The 22973-nt window shown below is 37.2% G+C and overlaps 1 protein-coding gene across 2 annotated transcripts in view; it reads left to right on the top strand.

Moving 5' to 3' along the window:
- The window catches only part of NPFFR2 (neuropeptide FF receptor 2), a 94216-nt gene extending 89398 nt beyond the window's left edge, over positions 1–4818 (top strand). For both annotated transcript variants that reach the window (XM_027058160.2, XM_053217264.1), the window contains one exon: positions 2082–4818. In XM_027058160.2, the coding sequence (XP_026913961.2) occupies positions 2082–2931 (850 nt within the window). In that variant the 3' untranslated portion in view covers positions 2932–4818. The remainder of the gene's footprint in view (positions 1–2081) is intronic.
- The last annotated feature ends 18155 nt before the right edge of the window (positions 4819–22973 follow it).

Here is a 22973-nt window from a genome sequence, read left to right as displayed (position 1 = left end):
GCTAACGGTCTTGAACAAGTCTACTATCTTCCATTGCTTGAGATAGAATACTGAGATTTTTTTCCCTAAGTGGTTGTAGTGATAAATTTTATGTGTGACCTTGACTGTTCCATGTGGTACCCAGATATTTGGTCAGACATTATTCTGGGTGTGTCTATGAGGGTACTTTTGATGAGATTAACATTTGAATCAATAGGTTGAGTAAAAGATTGCCCTCCCTACTATTTTTGGCCCTTATTCAATCAGTTGAAGGCCTGTATAAGAACAAAGAAGCAAAAAGGCTGACCTTCCTGCAATTAAATGCCTGACTTTTATTGCTGAGACATCAGTCTTTTTCTGTCTTCAGACTTGAACTGCAACATTAGCTCTTCTGGTGTTGTGAGCCTGATAGCTTTTGGAACTTATATCGGTGGCTATCCTGTTCTCAAGCCCTTAGATGTGAACTGGACTATACCATGGGCTCTCCTGGTCCCCATTTTGCCAGCTGCAGATCTTGGGACTTCTTCCCAAATTGCATGAGCCAATCCTTTAAATATCTTTCTATATATTTATGCATACTGTTGACTCTGTTTCTCTAGAGAAGCCTGAGTAACTTACTGGCCAAATCTAAACTCCAGCATGATTTTAGCATAATTGCACAATATTTTCTTTGGCCATTTTCTGATAGCATTTTCTTTTTTGTTCATATACATATATGTGTGTGTGTGTGTGTATACACACACATATATATATATATATGAATATATTGTATGTATATTCGTTGAATGAATGAAAAAATATTTGAAGACCCAATAGTTGGTTTGCAAAAAAAGAACAAAATACCTAGAATTGTGCCTATAAAGTTACCTATAATTTAAAGGTAGGTAGATGGGAGGAAAGGGGGTGCCTGGGTGGTTCAGTTGGTTAAGTGCCTGACTTCAGTTCTGATCATGATCTCGCTTGATCTCACGAGCCCCACATCAGGCTGTGTACTGACAGCCTGGAGCCTGCTTCCAATTCTGTCTCCCTCTCTCTGTGCCCCTCCCGCACTTGTGCTCTTTCTCTCTCTCTCAAATAAATATAAACAATTAAAAAAAAACATTAGAAGAAAACTTGTTTAAGATAGCAGACATTACCCATGTAATGAAGGACAATAGAGCAATTGAAGTTCAAATTAATTAGTATATGAAGATATGTTAGATAAAGCTTTTAAGTGGCTCAGCAGCAACTCCGTGTTAATTTAAGTTTTCTTATCTGCTGATCTGGAAAGTAATAGTTTTCATAACATTTCCTTTTTATAGAGTCATCACAAAAATCAGAGATTAAGTAGGTGATAATACTTTGAAAAATATAAAATATTACACAGTGGTATATGGTATGATTATAATGAGCATGAATAATAACATCAAGACTCACAAAAGCAAAATTGCAGTAAAATGAAATCAGCATTATTCTACATACTGACATTGAACTTTCGTGCTCACCAGAGGGCATAGAACGTCTAGAAAGCAAGTAATCAGAACTCATAATGGAAATTCTCAGACTCTTATAGTTGTGAACCAAGCCACCAAAACACTTTAGTGACTTGAAACAAGAATGCTTAAACATTTCTCATGATGCTGTGGTTTGGTTGGGTGCCTCTGTGTCGATTCTGTCATCTTGCTAATGTTCAGTTGGCCAAGCACACAGATAATGTGGGAGGGGAGCACAGTGGTCATGAAAGGAGAGTTTAACAATATGGTCTCTGAAGCCAAACTATCTGTTTTAAATCACGTGTAGTTGTGGGCAAGAGTTTTTACGTTTTCTAAGCCTATTGTGCCAGTAAATGGGGAAGCTTAAAGACCATCAATGCAAACCAATGAAAAAGAGCCTAAAACAAAATACTAACTATTCATGTTCAATATATGCTAGTTACCACTATCACTCTCATAGTCTGAGTTGAAATTTATATCAGTTACAAAAGACATCAATGCATGCCTCTCTACTGCTAATGGTAACTTTATGCTTTTTGAGGGGAATGTGAGTGGGAGAATTAAATTCAATTCACAACTTGGTCAAAAGTTACAAGGCAGTGTCCCACTGCTATTTGCCTTTAATTGCAGGTTCCGCTGTGTTGTCTATCCTTTTAAGCCAAAGCTCACTATCAAGACAGCATCTGTCATTATTGTGATCATCTGGGTCCTGGCCATTGCCATTATGTCCCCATCTGCAATAATGTTACATGTACAAGAAGAAAAATATTACCAAGTGAGACTCAACTCCCAGAATAAAACCAGTCCAGTCTACTGGTGCCGGGAAGACTGGCCAAATCAGGAAATGAGGAAGATCTACACCACTGTGCTGTTCGCCAACATCTACCTGGCTCCCCTGTCCCTCATTGTCATCATGTATGGAAGGATTGGAATTTCACTCTTCAAGATGACAGTGCCCCGCACAGGCAAACAGAACCAGGAGCAGTGGCATGTGGTGTCCAAGAAGAAACAGAAGGTCATTAAGATGCTCCTGATTGTGGCTCTGCTTTTTATTCTCTCCTGGCTGCCTCTGTGGACACTGATGATGCTCTCAGACTATGCTGACCTGTCTCCAAATGAACTGCGGGTTATCAACATCTACATCTACCCGTTTGCACATTGGCTGGCCTTTTGCAATAGCAGCGTCAACCCCATCATTTATGGTTTCTTCAATGAGAATTTTCACCGTGCATTCCAAGATGCTTTTCACTTCCAGCTCTGCCAAAAAAGAGCAAAGCCCAAGGAAACCTATACCGTAAGAGCTAAAAACAATGTGATCATAAGTACATCTCATCAGTTAGCCCCAGGACCTGCAATTCAAAATTCACATGAGGAAAATTTGCTTTGTAGGAAAAGTGCTGAAAAACCCAACCAAGAATTAATGATGGAAGAATTAGGGGGAGTCACCCAGAGCAATGAGATTTTAAAAGAGCTGGTATGATTATTTTAACTATACAGTGTGTTATATATAGAAATACTATTGCTTTCTATAGCTTTGTACTTGAATTCTACGAATGTTCTAAAGAAAATATGTACTGAAAGCCCTCTTTGAACAGAAGTGGAATAGTCTTATGTTCATATCCAATCTTATGGTATATAAAATATGTAGAGACAGACTCACATACAAATTTGCCTGGATAAATCCATTTTCTAGGAACAATTTTCAAAGCCTGACCTTTTCCAATTTAGTCAGTTGGGTAGGAGTCAAACATATGTATTATGTGTATACAAATATATGCAACACACACACTTATTTTCTCCAAATGATGATACATGGGCAGTTATTTGCATGAGAGTACATTTTGTCAATTCTCTGTTTGCTTTTGGAGTTGAAATTTTAGACTACAAAATTATTTGTGCTTTTAAAATATACTTAGCTTTCTTAGAAGAACTGCAATAGCAAATAGACACTATTTCTTTGTGTTTAAGGTTGATTTTTCTTTGAAAGAGTACAGTTAAAGTTGGTGAAATCATAACATTGTTGGCTTTTTAATATTTTCATAAAATTCATGCCGTAGCTGAACCCATATTTCTTAGAGGTGACTTGGGATGCCAGTTTGACCCCCTCTCTAATAGAATCTCTGACAAAGAAGAAAATCCTTTTTTTTTTTAATGTTTATTTTTTGAGAGAGAGAGAATATGAGCAGTGGAGGGGCAGAGAAAGAGGGAAACACAGAATCTGAAGCAGGCTCTGACCTGTCAGTACAGAGCCTGATGCGGGGCTCGAACACACAGACCGTGAGATCATGACCTGAGCTGAAGTCAGAAGCTCAACTGAGTGAGCCACCCAGGTACCCCAAGAAGCAAATCCTTTAGTAATGCAACATTTGGCCAACATTGGAGAATGACCACTCTCCTTTGAAGGGCTGAGTCAAAGATGCGTGACAATCATTAGTAAAATCTGTTCAGAAAACGACCAATTATTATTCCAGATTTCCTGCTGGGTACAACAATTAAATCCAGCACTCTTACTGAATTAGTAAACTAATACCACTGCTAAAAAGAGAATTGCAAACCCTTGGGTTCTGCTATGTTTCAATTATGTAATGGCAATAGCTGTAAATGTTAGCTTTTATTCTAGGGTGAGATTTTGAAAATAATAAATAATTTGGCAAATAAAAATTGCTTGGTTCAGGCCAAGAGTGATGAAAAGTGTTATTTCCTACAATCAGGAAGGACAACTTTTGAAGTCTAGGTATAGAATTTGATCATCTATTCCTTTGCCCCCAGTTACCGAAGTACTATTTACAGTAAATGTTGAAGGTTATTTTGTTGGACTCCTACTTTCTAATGGGCATCCTCACATTCTGTCAGCACCTGAAACTCATCATCACTAAACCCCACACCCTTACTTGTCATCTAACTACCTTCTATCAACTTCAACCCCCTTTCATATGTGTATTTCCACCAATAGTCTGTTTGTGACAATGTAGGTATTATCTAAAGTGATATATTTTCTCTACTGTGCTCATTTTCTTGAGTCCTCCCAAGCAGAGTTGTTAATATCCATATTCTTACTAACAGTCTGTTCAAGACAATCTAGGCCACAAGCCACAGAGCATTAAACTTAATGGAATTTGCCTGGCTAGATTTCAGACTTTCTTGGGATTAGTGACTTCTTTTTTCCTTCCATTTTTCTCCCTTATTGAACAGAAATATCTACAACTGTTATTCCATGCTTGTACCACCATTGTGTTTGAGAAGCAGATAACCTGCTTCTTTAGTTTCAGTGGTCCACAGATGGACAGAAATGGTGTCGCTAAATTTGTGATAACGTGTTATGGCAAAAGTACAAAATACACTTCCTTTTCTTTTTCGTAGTTAATTCTTTGATGTTTGAAGTGTATTTTTTGTAAGAGAAAAATACAAGTTATTTATAGTATTTAAGCAGTGTTTCCATTCAATCATACCTCTGCCTGGCTTGAGCACTAGCTTCTTAAGGGATTCCAGTTTGAGAACGCCCTCCCTTCTGGGTGTGTTGCCCGTGCTGCTCCCTGGCTTAGGGACCGTGCTATGGTGCATTACCTTAATGGGAGATAATGGCCTATGAATTACACCATGTACAGATGAAGCACATGTTCAATACAGCAAAACGAATAAGAAAAATTCAGCTTCGGTGAACTTATACAGAAAGTTGTACTCCAAAGAGTATAAAAAGCTGTATGAATTTCAGTATAGATCTAAGTTTTGTGTTTTAGTTTTTGATTCCAACGTGGAACAAGGATCACCACAGTCAGTGAGTAAGACCAGCATGACACAAAGGCAGTATGTGTGGTAGTTAGGATGACAGATACTGGAGCAAGGCAGACAGGTTCAAATCAAGGATTCTCTGCTTGTTACCCAGTGCATGATTATGTCGAAGTTACTTAATCCCTCTGTACATTGGTGTCCTCATCTGTAAAATGGGGTAATAATGGTACCTGTTCATAATTTTGTCCTTAAATGAGTTATATTGAATAAAACATTTGAAACAGTGCTTAGCCTTCAAATACTCATGTGTGCAATTTGTTACATGTACTAAATAGTCAGGTGGAAAAAGCCACATTTCTTAATCCTGGATAAAAAACATAATCCCTGAGCACTTACTTGTGTGTCAGCTTTTACCTAAGTGTCACACAGTGATTGACTTACAGAGGCTGACATAGATGTGGCATATGAATTCTAACTAAAGGGAAACTGGAAAAAAATAAATGTAAGTGAAAATCTCAAGTCTGGAGGAATGACAGTGGGCTAAAAATGGACAAGAACTATGCATCACTTCTCTGTACGTTGCATATGTGCTTTCTTATGTATTTGCCTTCCTCTTTTAACTTTGGGCTCTTGAGGGCAAAGATGCAGCTTTTCAATCTTCATATCTCTAGAGCTCAGCATGTTGTCCTAACTGTGTAGGTGAATAATAACTGATTTTGAGTAAACTGAATATCAGAACAAGTATTCTTACTTATGAATTTGTTACTCTGCATTCTTCATTACGTCTAGGATAAAACATGATGATCTGTGAGTGTGAATTGTAATAAAATAAATAAAAAAATTTCCCCAATAAGAACTATTGTTTTTCAATGAAATATTTCTCATAAACATATTACTGAAGGATTCACAAGGGTACTTTTGATTTTACTGTGAAATCCAAAGTATTATGATGGCTAAAATTTTAGATAAATAATTTTGCCAGGAATTATATCACTAGCTTTTCAATTAGTTATTTAATTACATTTTAAAAAATATATTTTCAGAAATTATGAGTCTGACTTCTGGGTGAAATGGTGAAGTAGGAGCATCCAAAGTTCACCACATGAGTACACCTAGATAACACCCACATCAGTGTGAATAACCCAGCAAACAACCCAAAGACTGGCAGAACAGACTCTCTACAGCTAAACGTTGAGAAGAGGCCACATTGAAAAAGGTAGGAAGGGTGGATACATGGTCGGAAACTAAACTGACTTGCAACACTGTCCACAGGCATGAGAAATGGTGAGGAGCAGACCTCGCATTAGCCACCCCAGGCCCAGAAGACCTCCACTGGGAAGATGAATCCCCATAATACTTGGCTTTGAAACCAAAGGGGCTTCACTTTGAGAGTTGTTACAGTCAATGGGACTGAACAACTAGAACTTTAAAAATCAGCAGACTCCTCTCTCGGAAAGCTGGAGGGTGATAGGAAGCTGAATCCCTGTCCTTAAAGAGACAGCATAAGAGCCCCACTGAGAGAGAGCATTGGAGCAGCAGTTTGAAAAACACTTGGGGTATATGGGAAGGAGATTTGTTTACTGATCTCAGAGTATGTGTCAAAGGGGCAGGGATCTTTAGGAGACTTCTCTAAGAACAAAAAAGCTGGTAGCTGCCATTTCCCTCTCTCACCCTCCCCAGCCTAGATACACAGACACCTGCAGGGACCAGTAGGACCTGAGAACTCTATACAATAGCTTGCAAAGAGCACACCTAGCTCCTGTGCTCTTTCACAGAACCCCCAACCCCAAATGGGCCTCAGCAAGAGTTCTCCAGAACAACAGTTCCCTCCCACAGCAGGCCAGCACAACACCTTGCTAACAGCACACAGCATTCTCCTGTAGACTCAACTCCTCCAACCCACCCTCAGCAAGAGTCAATCCAAAGTGATGCCACAAGCAAGACATTGTACAAGCAGCACTGCAGGGACCAGCAGCACTCCAAAGTGACTCCTACCCGGGGTGGGGGGGTAAAAACCACATATACCCCTTTGGGACCCAGACATCTGTTCTGACTGCAGACCCTGCCAACCAACAAAAGCTTAGGGCACAGCACAGGGAGAGCACCCTGCAGATCAGTGCTGTGAGAAACCCTGATCTGACCCAACTCAAGCCCAAGGCAGTTCAGGTGGCCCACTAACATCACAGGGACCAAACCCTGCCCACAACAGAGTAAGATAGCTTTTGTACACAATTGGACTGAAGACAAAGGTGGCTCAGTCTTAACACACATAGGAAACACCCATGAAGCACCAGATTCTGGTGAACACGGGACGCTCCACTGCAGGGCACTATAGAACCTCTTCTTCATAAGGCCACTACATTCAAGAGCAGGAGACGTAGCTGACTTTACTAACACAGAGAAACACACATAGAGAGTTAGACAAAATGAGAGAAATATGTCTCAAATGAAATAAAAAAATCACAGCAAGAGAACTAAATGAAATGGACATAGTATGCCTCATAAGGAAATAAAGCAATGGTCATAAAGATACTGGACTTGAAAAAAAGATTGGAGGATCTAGGTGAGACCCTCAGCGAAGAGAAAACATAAAGAAGAACCAACCAGAGATGAAGAACCCAATAAGTGACATTAAAAATACACAAGAGAGGAAAAAAATAGTAGACTGCAGGAAGCAGAAGAACAGATCAACCTGGAGAACAAAGTAATGGAAAGCAATCAAGCTGAACAGGAGAAAGAAAAAAGAAAAATGAAAATAAACTAAGGTAACTCAGCGATACCATCAAGCATAGTAACATTTTCATTACAGGATTACATTACAGGGATTGTAAGGAAAAGAAGAGAAAGGGGGACAGAAAATTTATTTAAAGAAATAATAGCTGAAATGTCCCAAGTCTGCAAAAGGAAACAGAAATCCAGGTTGAGGAGGCAGAGAGAGTCCCCAGTAAAATCAACCCAAAAGGTCTACACCAAGACACACAGTAATTAAAATAGCCAAAAGTAGTGATAAACGGAATTTTAAAAGCAGCAAAAGAAATAGTTCCATTGAAGGGAAACCCCATAAGGCTATCAGCTGATTTTTCAGAGAAACTTTGCAAGCCAGAATGGAGTGGCATAATATATTCAAAGTGCTGAAAGAAAAAAACCTGCAACCAAGAATACTTTATCCAACAAGGCTATCATTTAGCACAGAAGAAGAGATGAGGAGTTCCCACACAACAAACATAAGTGAAAGGAATTCATCACCACTAAACCAGCCTTATAAAAACATGTTAAATGGAATTCTTTGAATGGAAAGGAAAGACCATAAATGGGAGTAAGAAAAGAAGGAAGCACAAACGGGTAAAATTAAGTATACCTGTAAAAATCAAGGGATTCACAAAATAAAGTGATGTAAAGTATGACATAAATCTAAAATGTGGGGATGGGGTAGAGGAGTAAAATCTATTGCTTTTAGAATGGGTTCAAACTTAAGTGACAATCAACTTAATATAGATTGCTATATGCATAAGATGTTAGATAGAAACCTAATGGTAAGCACAAATCAAAAACCAGTAAGATATATGCAAAAAATTAACAAAGAGAAAGGAATCCAAATATATCAGTAAAAGGGGGCACCTGAGTGGCTCAGATATTTGAGCCACTGACTGGCTCAGGTCATGATCTCACAGTTCATGAGTTTGAGCTCTGCATCAGGCTCTGTGCTGACAGCTCAGAGCCTGAAGTCTGCTTTGGATTCTGTGTCTCCCTCTCTCTCTGCCCCTCCCCTGCTCATGCTCTCTCTCTGTCTCTTGAAAATAAATAAACGCCAAATGTATCAGTAAACAAAGCCAGGAAAACTGTGAAGAGCAATCAAAGAAAGAAACAGAAAAGTACTACAACAATCATAGAACAAGTAACAAAATGGCAATAACTGCATACCTATCAGTAATTATTTTGAAGGTAAATATACTAAATACCCCGATCAAAAGACATAGGTTGACAGAATGGATAAAAACAGCAAGACCTATCCATATGCTGCCTACCAGAGACTCATTTCAGACCCCAAAACACATGTAGATTGAAAGAATAGGAAAGAGTTTATCATGCAAATGGAAGTGAAAAGAAAGCTGGGGTAGCAATACATAGAAAAACAAAAATAGACTTTAAAACAAAGACTGTAACAAGAGACAAGGACATGACATAATCATAAACAGAACAATCCAAGAAGATATAACAATTGTAAATATGTATGCATTCAACATGGGCACACCTAAATACATAAAGAAACTACTAACAAACATAAAGGAAGAAACTGATAGTAATACAATAGTAGGGGACTTTCACATCCCACTCACATCAATGGATAGATTATCCAAATAGAAAAACAATAATTACACAGTGGCTTTGAATGACAGATTGGACCAGATGGATCTAAGAGGTATATTCAGAACATTCCATCATAAAACAGCAGAATACACATTCTCTTCAAGTACACATGGATCATTGTCCAGAACACATTACATGTGGTCACAAAACAAATCTCAACAAATTAAAGAAGATTGAGGTTTTTTTCTGACCACAATGCTATGAAACTAGAAATCAACCAAAAGAAAAAGTCTGGAAAGAACACAAATACATGGAGGTAAATAACATGCTACCAAACAATGAATGGGTCAACCAAGAAATCAAAGAGAAAATAAAACAAAATGCATGGAGATAAATGAAAATGATTCCAAATTTGGGGGGAGGTAGCAAAAGGTGTTCTAAGAGGGAAGTTTGCAGCAAAAAAGGCTTACCTCAAGAAGCAAGAAAAATGTCAACCCAATTTTAGATCTAAAAGAGCTGGAAAGAACAAAGAAACCCCAAAACCAGTAGAAAGAAGAAAATAATCAAGATTACAGTAGAAATAAAATAGAAACTAACAAAACAAAACAAAAAAACCCACAATAGAACAGATCAATGAAACCAGGAGCTGGTTCTTTGAAAAGAACAAAATTGATAAACTATAGCCAGACTCATGAGAGAGAGAGAGAGAGAGAGAGAGAGAGAGAGAGAATGAACTCAATTAACAAAATCAAAACTGAAAGAGGAGAAATAACTACTGACACCACAGAAATACAAAGGATTGTAAGAGAATATTAGGAACAATTGTATGCCAACAAAGTGGACAACCAAGAAGAAATGGTTAAATATGGAAATAACCTTCCAAAACTGAATCCAGAAAAAATAAAAAATTTGAACAGACCAATTAACAGTAAAGAAATTCAATCTGTAATAAAAAACTTCCCAAAAACCAAAGTTAAAGACCAGATGGCTTCCCAGGTGAATTCTACCTAACAGTTAAAGAAGAATTAATACCTATTCCCTCAAACTATTCAAAAAAATAGAAGAGGAAGGAAAGCTTCCCAATTCATTCTCTGAGGCCAGTATTACCATGATACTAAAACCAGATAGAGATACTACAAAAAAAGAGAACTACAGACCAGTATCTCTGATGAACATAGATGGAAAAATCCTCAACAAAATACTAGCAAACCAAATCCAACAATACATTTAAAAAATCATTCACCATGATCAAGTGGGATTTATTCCTCAAATGTGAGGATGATTCAATATTTGCAAATCAATCAACATGATACATCACATCAACAAGGAAAGGATAAAAACCATATGATTATTTCATAGAGGCAGAAAAAGCATTTGAAAAAATACACATCCACTCATAAAAACCCTCAACAAAGTAAGTTTAGAGGAAACATACCTCAATATAATAAGAGTCATATATGAAAAATCCACAACCAACATCATATTCAGTGGTGAAAAACAGAGTTTTTTCCCTAAGATCAGGTACAGGACAAGGATGTCCACTCTCAACACTTATAGTCAACATAGTACTGGAAGTCCTAGCCACAGCAATCAGACAGCAAAAAGAAAAAAAAAGGCATCCCAGTTGGTAAGGAAGAGGGAAAACTGTCACTATTTGCAGATGACATGATACTATACATAGGAAACCCTAAAGATCCACCAAAAAACTACTAGAACTGATAAATGAATTCAGTAAGGTCACAGGATACAAAATCAATATACAGAAATCCGTTGCATTTCTATACACTAATAATGAACTAGCAGAAAGAGATATTAAAGAAACACTACCATTTACAATAGCACAAAAAATAATAAAATACCTTGGAATACACTTAACCAAGGAAATGAGAGACCTGTACTTTGAAAACTATAAAACATTGAGAAAAGAAATTGACGATGACACAGATAGAAAGGTATTCCATGCTCATGAATTGGAAGGACAAATAGTGTTAAAATGTCCATACTACCCAAAGCAATGTACACATTTAATGTAATTCCTATCAAAATGCCATCAGCATTTTTCACAAAACTAGAAAAAACAATCCTAAAATTAGTATATGGAAGAAAGACCCTGAATAGTCAAAACAATCTTTAAAAAGAAAACAAAACTGGAGGTATCACAGTCTCAGATTTCAAGTTTTATTACAAAGCTATATATTCAAAACAGAATGGTACTGGCACAAAAATAGACTCATAGGTGAAAGGAACAGAATAGAGGGCCCAGAAATAACCCTATGATTGTACGGTCAATTAATCTTTGATAAAGGAGGTAAGAATATACACTGGGAAAAAAGACCATCTCTATAAAAAATGGTGTTGGGAAAACTGGACAGTTACATGCAAAAGAATAAAAATGAACCACTTTCTTTGACATCATATTCAAAAACAAACTCAAAATGGGTTAAAAACTTAAATGTGAGGGGCTCCTGGGTGCATCAGTCAGTTGAGCATGCAACTTTGGCTCAGGTCATGATCTCATGGCTCCTGAGTTCGAACACCATGTCAGGTTCTGTGTTGACAGCTCAGAGTCTGGAGCCCGCTTTGGATTCTGTGTCTCCCCCCCTGTCTCTGCCCTTTCCCACTTGTGCTCTGTCTCTGTCTCAAAAAATAATAAACATTAAAAAAAAAAAACACCTAAAGGTGAGACCTAAAGCCATAAAAATCCTAGAAGAAAGCACAAGCAATATTATCTCTTACATCAACCATAGCAACATTTTCCTAGATACGTCCCCCGAAGCAAGGGAAACAAAAACAAAAATAAACTATTGGGACTACATCAAAATAAAAAGCTTCTACACAGCAAAGGAAATGATCAACAGAACTAAAAGACAACTTATTGAATGGGAGAAGATATTTATAGATGACATATCTAATAAGGGGTTAATATCCAAAATATATAAAGAACTTACACAACACCAAAAAAAACAAATAATCTAATTAAAAATGGGCTAAAGACATGAACAGACATTTCTCCAAAGAAAACATACAGAGGCCAACAGACACATGAATAGATGCTCAATATGACTTATAATCAGGGAAATGCAAATCAAAACTATAATGAGATATCACCTCATACCTATCAGAATAGCTAAAATCAAAAACACAAGAAATAACATGGTTTGTCAAGGTTATGGAAAAAAAGGAACCCTCATGCACTGTTGGTGGGAATGCAAACCGGTTCAGCCACGATGAAAGACTGTAGGGAGGTTTCTCAAAAAGTTAGAAATAGAATTACCATATGATCCAGTAATTCCACTACTGGATATTTACCCAAAGAATATAAAAATACTAATTCTAAAAGGTAGATGCATCTCTATGTTTATTGCAGCTTTATTTATAAAAGCCAAATTATGGAAGCAACCCAAGGGTCCATCGACAGATGAATGGATAAAGAAGTGGGGTGTGTGTATATACACACACACACATGCACACGATGGAATATTAGCCAAAAAATAATGAAATCTTGCCATTTGCAATGACATGGATGGATCTAGAGGGTATAATGCTAAGTGAAATAAGTCAGCCTGAGAAAGATAAATACCATATGATTTCTTTCATATGTTGAATTTAAGAAACAAAACAAACGAAGAAAAAGAATCAAGCAAAAAACGAGACTCTTCACTATAGAGAACTGATGGTTACCAAAGGGAGGTCTGTTACGGGATGGGTGAAATAGGTGAAGGAGATTAAGAGTACATGTATCGTGATGAGCACTGAGTAACGCATAGAATAGTTGAATCACTATTTTGTACATGTGAAAGCAATAAAACACTATGTGTTAATTATACTGGAATTTAAAAACATTAGTATTTATGTTCGGGAAATTGTCTTTAAATGCCACAAGAGAATAGTTTCTCGTTTAAAATTAAAGTCATCAGTTATTATTCCATATAATTTTTTTTCAGACTAGGGCAAGTCGTTTTTAATTATCAAGTTTGCTGTATTAAGGAAATGAAGCCAAAAGTCCTTAGTGGTATCACTCTAAATAAGAGCTATGAACTATTTATGATCTTTAAAGTTCCACAGCATCACCATGTAGTAGTAATTAGGATCCACGTCTTATGGATGAGGAACTAGCCTCACAGAGTTAAAGGAAATTGACCGAGATCGCTTAACAATTGTGCAATGGAACCAAATTCCTAGCCATGTCAGCATTTAATAAGTGTTTAGCATATCGCAGGCACTGTCCTAAGATCTTTACAGGCATCATCCCATTTAATCCTTATATACTGAGGTAAGTGTTACCACCAGCCACCTTTCAGACAGACACAGAAGCTTAGAAAGATTAACATAAATAAGAATATAGATAAGGATGTTTATTCAGAATTCAGATTGTCTGGGTTTGCATCTGCCCTGTGTATATTAATTACAAAAACTCCATACTTCAGTTTCTTCATCTGTAGAAATCATTAACAAATTTCATGAAATACAGTATGTCAAAAGATTAGAATTATACCTAGTACTCTTCTATCTACCAAAAGGAAACACAGTTTCTATCTGCCTAGTGTCTATTACCAATTGTTAAGAGGCCCAGTACTACTTAGATAAAACTGAAATTAAAGAGGACTTCTAAATTGGCCACTTGGATAATAACCATAACGAAAAACAAAAATTCAATCTCTTATTGAGCCTTATGTGCCTGAATTTTTATATAATTTTGTATTTGGCCTCAAACTATCAGATAAGTTATTGCTTATGGCCATGTTACAGGTATTAACACTGGAACTTAGAGAAATCAAATAATTTACCCAAAATGGTACAACCAAACTCAGAGTAAGCTCTGAATGGGACATAGAATATTCCAAAGCCCATATTCTTCCGTCAGCTTAGACTTTCAGATGGAACTTCCTTACATATTCCAACAGCATATATGTTTCTTACATCTCAATATCTCTTAAAACTACTCACTAGCAGCAGAGTAACCAGAAAGATGGGTTTTCTCATCAAAATTGCAGGGGAGAGAACACAATGATAAACAATGCATAATTAATATCAGACTAATCTGATATTTTACTCAGAATGTATTTGTTGGACCATTTTTTCCAGATAGCCATTTTATCTCTGACAAAGACTACTAAGAGAATAAAGAAATGAAAACAAAGGAAAATTAAAACACTAATTTAAAAAGGTATATGCACTCCTATGTTTATTGAAATATTATTTACAATAGTCAAATTATGGAAGCAGCCCAGGTGGCCATCGAGAGAAGAAAGGATAAAGAAGGAGTACACACATATACACACAATGGATTATTATTCAGCCATAAAAATCTTGCTATTTACAACAACATGGATGGATCTAGAGGACATAATACTAAGTCTGTCAGAGAAAGACAAATACCATATGATTCCATTCGTATATGGAGTTTAAGAAACAAAGAAAAAAGAGATACATAAAAGAACTGACTTTACTACAGAGAACAAACTGGTTTGCCTGAGGAGAGGTGGAGGGGAAGGAGTGAAACAGGTGATGGGGATTAAGGAATACACTTCTTATGATGAGCACTAAGTAATGCATAGAATTCTTCAATCACTATATGGTACACATGAAATTAAAATAACACTGTACATTAATTATACTGGAATTAAAATGTTTAATTAAAAATAAAAATGACATATAAAATATAAGCTGATGCAAAATTAAAATTTGTTTTTTCTGTTAAAAGGAAAACATTTTAGAATCATTGGCTTTTTATAGGAAATTATAAACAAACATTTTTCTTTACCTTTCATGTAATCTACCCAGAAAAACAAAGATTCTATGTTTTGTCTTTAACAGGTCTTTGATTACTTGGGGAAAAAAAAACCTGAGTCTATTCAATATAAGAAGAACTAAGACTTTTTAACAACTAGTTAATTTTCTGCATTTGCCTGTGAAGTTTTTGAATGCCACTTTGGTTAAATGAATAAGTATTGTTTCATAATGAATGGTCCATGATCCTATATAATCAAATGTCCAGATCTTTTGGTATTTCTTGATATATTTCCCAAAATCAAATTCTAAAATAAAGACATAACCCTCAAAGAGGGTTCCTGGAACAAGCCAAAGGATTTGTTCTCCTCATAAAAGAGAGATGTTAAATACATGTATTTGGTGTGTTAAATTACATGAGAAGCACTGTCAAATAAGTGATGCTAAATCTTCTTTGATTATATTTGTAGAAATATATATCATTAAAATAAGCATTCTAGAAATTCTAGAAAACTCCTAAAAATCTGATCTGTTCTGGTGTGTTTTCACTTGTAATTCTAGTTATTGAACTGTTGTGTATCACAGAAATAACCAAATTTCCTTGTCAATTGTATATTTAAACATTGCCAAAAAAATAAAAATAAAAAATCCTTTTAAGATCTTGTTTGCTGGTTAATCTTGTAAAGCAAAAATAATGTCATTGCTCATTCAATGCAGTTTGTTAAAAAGAGCACAGACTGGAGTTGTGGGTGCTGGGATTTTAACTCTGCAACTTACTACCTGCATAATGATAGGAAATTTATTAAGCTAAGACTCATTTGCCTTATCAATGAAAGAGAAATAATGTATTTATCACATTTTTTATAGAGAGTAACACAGCATTTCTTACATACAGAAAATTGTAGCTGTTACTCGTATAAGCAGCAATTTCCAGATATTGAATTTATATGTGCATAAGTAACAACTTATTATTTAAGCTCTAGGACCAGAGACATTAGTGCAGAGAGACCCTATCAATGTTTAAAAGCCTTGAGTAGGCTTACTGGAACATAAGTAAATGTTTTCCAGTCTTAAGTACTTAAAATCAGTCAGGTTCCTAGTATAGTACATCTCATCTTACAATGTTCAAAAAAATTTTTTTTATCTTTCTTTTTATGAAATTTCAGTTTTTCTAAAGGAAATGATGCTATGTTCAGATGATTTTTTTTTTTTTTTTTGGACTCATTGTATTGCACTCTGTTATCATGGTGTGGTTCATGAGTTATAGGAAGTGTATGTGCCATTAGATAAATATTCCACAGCACCCTTTATAGAGACAATTTTGAGGGAGATTGGACAATTACAAATCATCTCCATGAGGTTTTATTACTCTAGCAAACATATTACTATGTAAGCATCTTAATGTAAATTTTAAGTGATGGAAATACATCGAAGGATCAGGAATAAAGCCACATAAATTACTCTAATTTTGTGATTTAAAATTCTAAAAACAAACACCCAGTCTCTCGAAGGAAAAAAAAAATTGCATATCCTAATAAAATATTTTCTAATTTTAAAGATATACAATTGTTCCCTCAGTTATGGAATATAGGAATCTGAAGGAAGCTTAGATAGCAAGTATATCCTTATAACTCCAAAAATATTCACTCAGTCTCAAAAATACTCAGGCTTGTATAAAATAGTTTACTAACATGAATCTCTGAGTTAAAGCATCGGTAGTCTTTGGGGGTGTGTGTGTGTGAATTTTTATGTTGAAGAAGAATAAGGCAATAACCAAGAAAGATAAATTCTATAGATGAGGGAAGACAGAAACGAGAAGAAGGTAATGTAGAAGCATTCCCCTAAAGAGAAAGTTTAGAAGGCTAAGGATTTCCTTGACTAAAATCAAGGCTTTGCATATGGAGCACCTGCTCCTGCGATTGCAGAATAACTTGCAGAGCATATAGTCTTCGGTTACACGCTGGGAGGCCACTTCATCAGCACTGTATCTTTGATATTTCTTCATTTTTAGCCTGTTAACCCCTTTAAGGGGGTTAGCGCCTTACTCAGCTGTGAGTTGACTAGTCTATCAAGTCCTTTCCGAGGTCCTGCTCCACCTCTAGCTGGGCTCCATGGAAGAAGTCACTAGGGAGGGGAAGGACAGAGGAAGAAAAGTTCCGTGCCACTTTCTAATTCTGGACTTGAGATCCCACCCCTTTCTTTACTCCTGTTGTGAGTCCTCGAAAACAATAAATAAGTGGAGGTTGGTACTTAGCAATAACATATATTAGCTGTGTGATTTCTTCCTTATCCTGCCATCAGTCAGCTGCCTAGTGATGACTGAATTAATTACATAAATAAACACTCTGATCATCTAATATATGTGAGGAACTCTACCAGACTCTGGAGATTAAAAAATACAGAAGACACAGAGCTGTCTCCAGGCAACTCAGGGTTTAGTGGAGAAGACAGGCACACTGACAGATAGCAGGAAAAGCATCTACAGTGAACTAGACACAGAATAACAACCCAAAGAAGGCAGAACCCGGAACGTCCAACTCAGCCCAAAGGAGACACAGACGGTTTCACTGGAGGAGTGACGTTTAACCCAGAGGCGGAAGGCAGAAGTAACAGAGGCATAAATAGCACTGAGTTGGACGTGGGATTGCTGGAAAGGAACCTGGTATAGTCAGGCAAGAAGGCAATTGTGGCAAGAATGTGATAGGAAGATGGAGAAATTAGTGTGAGAAAGGAAGTTGGAACCAGGTTCAAACGATCTTCTGCAACCAAGTAGACGTACAGGTCTTCCTAGTACAGTCTGTTATTATTCCACTCTTGTTTTCTTATTCTTTTCATGCATAGCATCTTTGGTTCTGCTCCAACCTTATTTCCTTTTCTTCCTCCTGCGATCTTTTCAGAGAAAAGCCTGGCTACGTTTAATCACAGTATTCTATTTGCCTTGGGCCTTCTTGCAGAATGAATTTGATTAAGTAAAAATGCACTTGCTGCCTTTGTGCAGCCATTGGCCGGAAGCCCTTTCTCAATGGGAGTGTGTGATTTATTTCCCCATGTAGCTGATCACCACCGTCTGAACCAATTGATAACAATTAAACAAAAATGAAACATATCTAATCAAGAAGCTCAGCTCAAATAAATGATATTGGTTTTCCTGACCCTCTCCAAACTCAGTCTGCTGATTCCTTCCCCAGGCTCCAAGAGTGTCTCTGGCAGGTCCCAAAGCCCCTCTGGTCTCTCTCAGTTAGTAAAGAACCCATTTTTCTGGGTATTAAAATTTTAGTCCAATCAAGCTTAATTTTAACATCCTCTTACATTAAACTGTTTCCCTCCCAGCCCATGAGCACTCAAGGCAGAGAAATATACACTGAGTGAGGGAGGCCTCTTAATTCTTCCTCCTATCTCCTGCCAGCGACTGTTTGCAGCTCTTCTGGGATCATCCAGCATGGATAAATGGCCACGTTAGTGATGGAAAGGTGGTAGGGAAGCAGAAAATCTCCTTCCCTACCACATTTTCAATGTGTGAAAATTTCTTTCTGTAATCTGGTCTCATGTGCCTTGTGACAGCCTTACAGTTAGTAAGTGGCTAATTCATTCTCACAGAGAATACACACGACCACTTTTACACTCAATTTTTACCTTCAGTCCTGCATACCTAGCCTCCTACATACTGGAGCTGCCTGGTAGGGAGTCCTATTCAGCCGATGCTACTCAAGAGATTTATTGAATCAAATTGAAACAGAGCTTTCATATAAAGCTTGCTGCTACAAACCTATGTTTATGGACTAAAAGGACATTTTGAGAAGAAAAAGTATCCATGCTCCTGCCTTCGGGCATTTCCACTTGCTGTTCTCTTTGCCTTTAAGTCTCTTCCTTGGAACTTCATGGCTTACTCCCTTATTTTTTAAGAAAAATGTCCACTTACACCAGCTTTTCCCAGAAGTTACCAAAGCTGAATGTTTCATTATGACTATCCTAACCAGCTAAAATTACTAAAGAACTTGGAGCTTTGAGGGATCTTGGGATGCCAGACTCTTCCTGGACCTAACTGAAGACTCCTTCCCCACCAATGACCTGTGGACACATTAGCTCCTCTCAGAAGCCATAGTTTTCAATCTTCTATTAGCATTCCATCATGACGGTCCTGTGGTAGAGCCACAATAAGGAGCACTTGACATATATTTGTTGAATAAGTAACTGAACAATGTAGACCAAGCTTTCCTCCTACACACAGATTTCAAGTGTTTTCATGACAGGTTTTAATGGAAAGAATAAATTGGGAAGGAAAATAATGATTTTGCTTTTAAATTAAATTGTGAAAAGTGTTTACAAATTTTTGGCAGGTTTTGTGGTGATGTATATATTTTCTCTTTGATACTGTTTCATATAACAAGCAAAATAAAGCTTTCAAAAGAATAGCATGAGAAAGCCAATTTACTATTTACTACTACATTTTGATGAAATGAAAAGGTACAAATTTGTACTAAAGCACCAAGAGAGATCTTTAACTTTTTTTTTTAATGTTTATTTATTTTTGACAGAGACAGAGTGTGAGCCAGGGAGGAGCAGAGAGGGAGAGGGAGAATCTGAAGCAGGCTCCAGGCTCTGAGCTGTCAGCACAGAGCCCAACACGGGGCTCAAACCAATACACTGGGAGATAGTGACTTGAGCTGAAGTCAGACGCTTAACCAACTGAGCCACCCAGGGAAACTGGGAGATATTTGTTTTAAAATAGGATGCTTAGGGGCACCTGGGTGGCTCAGTGAGTTAAGTGTCTGACTTTGGCTCAGGTCATGATCTCGCAGCCTGTGAGTTTGAGCCCCACATTGGGCTCTGTGCGGACAGCTTGGAGCCTGGAACCTGCTTTGGATTCTGTGTGTGTGTGTCTCTCTCTCTCTCTCTCTGTCCCTCCCCCACTCACACTCTGTGTCTCTTTCTCTCACTCTCTCAAGAATAAATCAACATTAAAAATTAAAAAAAAATAAAATAAAATAGGGTGCTTAGCAGAGAATCTGTAAAGAACAAGCTGAGCTAATTTACATTGGCAATTACACTGAATCTGGTTCATTCAAAATTATCCCCAGAGTACTGTGTGTGTATTTACATACATGTGTGTTTCTGAAATATCTACTGGTGTTTTTGCTAGAGGAAAACATTTTCAACAGATTTATCAGAACTTCCAAGGTGAAAAGTACCTACTGGTTTTACACTGTGAAAGGCTTTCATGTGACCTTACCACATTTGCTTTCTGACTTCCTTCCAAACATCTACAAGCCCATTTGAAGACACGTATTTGTTCTTTGATCGGTCCATTCACCTACTTCATGATTAATGATAATTTCCCAGCATCTACATAATAAAGCCCAAGGTCTGAACACATTCAGATGTACAAGGCAACTCTTAATCCGTCTGTAACCCTAATAGGCAAAACTCAGCTCTCACTGTTTCTTGTTATATACCAGATCAGCCCAGCCCCAAGCCTACAAACTTTTTTTCTGGACAATCTCAAACTCTCACATGCCTGTTTTTGCTCATGATGTGGTTTTTGTTACTAGGTAAAGAAATAAGCAAAAAATGATTAAGAAAATTAAGGTTTTTAAAAAATATTGGAACACATGAAAGCTGGTAATCCTGTTAAAAATCTTTCTATTTTACAGGCAAAATCTTCCAGGTACAATTACCACAGAATTTACCAATTTTACTGCCATTTACTGCTCACATCCGACTATCTAAGGGTAAACTTCCCACTTGTGCACTGGCTGTCATCTCTGTCACGCATTCAGGGACTGTCTCTTGTGATCATCTACCCCCCCATTCCCCAATCTCACACAGCATAAATTCCCCACCTCATTCCTTTCTGGATTGTCTTGAGAATCAAACACACCATATTATCTGCAGTCCTAAAAACACACACACAAAAACTCTCCTGACCTCTCATCTCTTTCCAGGTCCCTCTTCTCTTTATAGCAAAACCCTTAGGAGGTTTGCTAAAGTCAGTGTCTCCACTCTCTCTAGCCATTCGCTGTGGGGATGACCTCAGTCAATCTTTCACCTCTGCCACTCCACTGAGAGTGCTCCAGTCAAGGTCACCACTGACCATCATGTTGCTACCCAATGGTCCAGAATCAGGCCTTTATTATCATCAGCATTATTGCAGCATTCCTGCCTCATGAAAACACTTTCTCTACTTAGCTTTTAATTATAACTCCCAAGGAGTTTATCTCTTCTCTTAGTTGAAACATGTTCCCATTGTCCTTTCTGACACTTTTCTCTTGTTAGAGACCAGCAACTCAAACATTTTTTGTTGAGATTTTAACTTCATAAGCCAAGCTATAAAAAATTTACATGATAATTAGCAGCATGACATGGTAGCCTGCGGAGGTGATGTGATTAGAAGGTACAGATTATTTCGGTTTATTTGGAAGTAACAGACAAAAGTCTAATCCAGGAAAAAAGGAAGAATTTTTTTACTAGGTTTGTGGTGGTTTTCACTGACATGGAGAGAGAAATATTTGAAAGCTTACAGAAAGAAAAATCCATAATATTGAGAGATTGAAAGGTAGTGGGAGGAAAAAACAATAATCTAAAATAATTTTTATTTGGGGGGCACCCGGTGGCTCAGTCAGGTAAGCATCCAACTTTGGCTCAGGTCATGTTCTCACACCATGATCTCCCAGTTCATGAGTTCAAGCCCTGCATCAGACTCTCAGCTGTCAGCACAGAGCCCATTTAGGATCCTCTGGCCCCCAATCTCTTTGCCCCTCACCAACTTGTGCTCCCACTCTCTCTCAAAAATAAACACTTTCTAAAAAATTATTGTTATTTTGATAAACTAATTCACTATGAATACCTTCTTTGTATGGTTTGAAGTATTTTTAACTTTATAATTTTACATACATAAAACAAGAATTGGGGCAAATGATTTGTAGGGGAAAATCCCACACTCAAACAGAATCATAGTAACACATTAAAAGTCCATTGGCATAGTGGGGTTTGTGAAAGAAACAGGTTGAAATGTTTTTTGCAGATGACACTGCCGGAAAATCATGTTGAAAGGGCAAGAAACAGTAAAACCTTGGGTTGTGAGTAACTTGTTCTGCAAGATGAGGAAACGTGTCTAATAAATTTTAACTTGATAAACAAGCAATGTATTGCGATATGAGTAGCACATGATGCTGAATGTCACATGATCACAACTAAGCCAATGATTGTTGAAATTCGCTTTGATGAATGAGTGCTTTGGATTACAAGCATGTTTCTGGAATGAATTATGCTCACAAACCAAGGTTTTACTATACTTTCATAGAAGCCCACATTGCCTGTTTTCTTCAAAAAAAAAATGCACATTTGGTATTGTTACTACTGCTGTCATTTTAAGCCTGTAGTGAGACCTGCAGGTAGGACATTCACTTGCTATGTTATCCTGGCTATCTTCTACACTTGACAGAGCTTCCGGATAAGACATTGTAGAGCCTTAGCCACTCTTTTCTATGTTTTCTGTAGAGGAATTATTTAGAAGCTGTCCTGCATCAGTTCTCAATTTCTGGTGGATAGTGGAAGATGTCAGTCTAGCATAAAGTACTGTGTTATTGGCAAAGGAGAAAATGAAGATGAGGGGCCTCATAGAAGCAGTAGGGTAGCCTTTCAGTGCAGTGTGGGAGTCAGGTACGAGTTCTGAAGTACAGCTTACTAAGAGTACTGGGCAGTTTTCTAAAATCACTATTCATTTGTCATATTGCATTGCAAAGCATATTAAATCAG

Source organism: Acinonyx jubatus, chromosome B1 (assembly GCF_027475565.1).
Source record: "Acinonyx jubatus isolate Ajub_Pintada_27869175 chromosome B1, VMU_Ajub_asm_v1.0, whole genome shotgun sequence".
Lineage (NCBI taxonomy): Eukaryota > Metazoa > Chordata > Mammalia > Carnivora > Felidae > Acinonyx > Acinonyx jubatus.
Note: the sequence above shows the minus strand (reverse complement) of the source record. Positions and strands in the feature narration are given on the sequence as shown.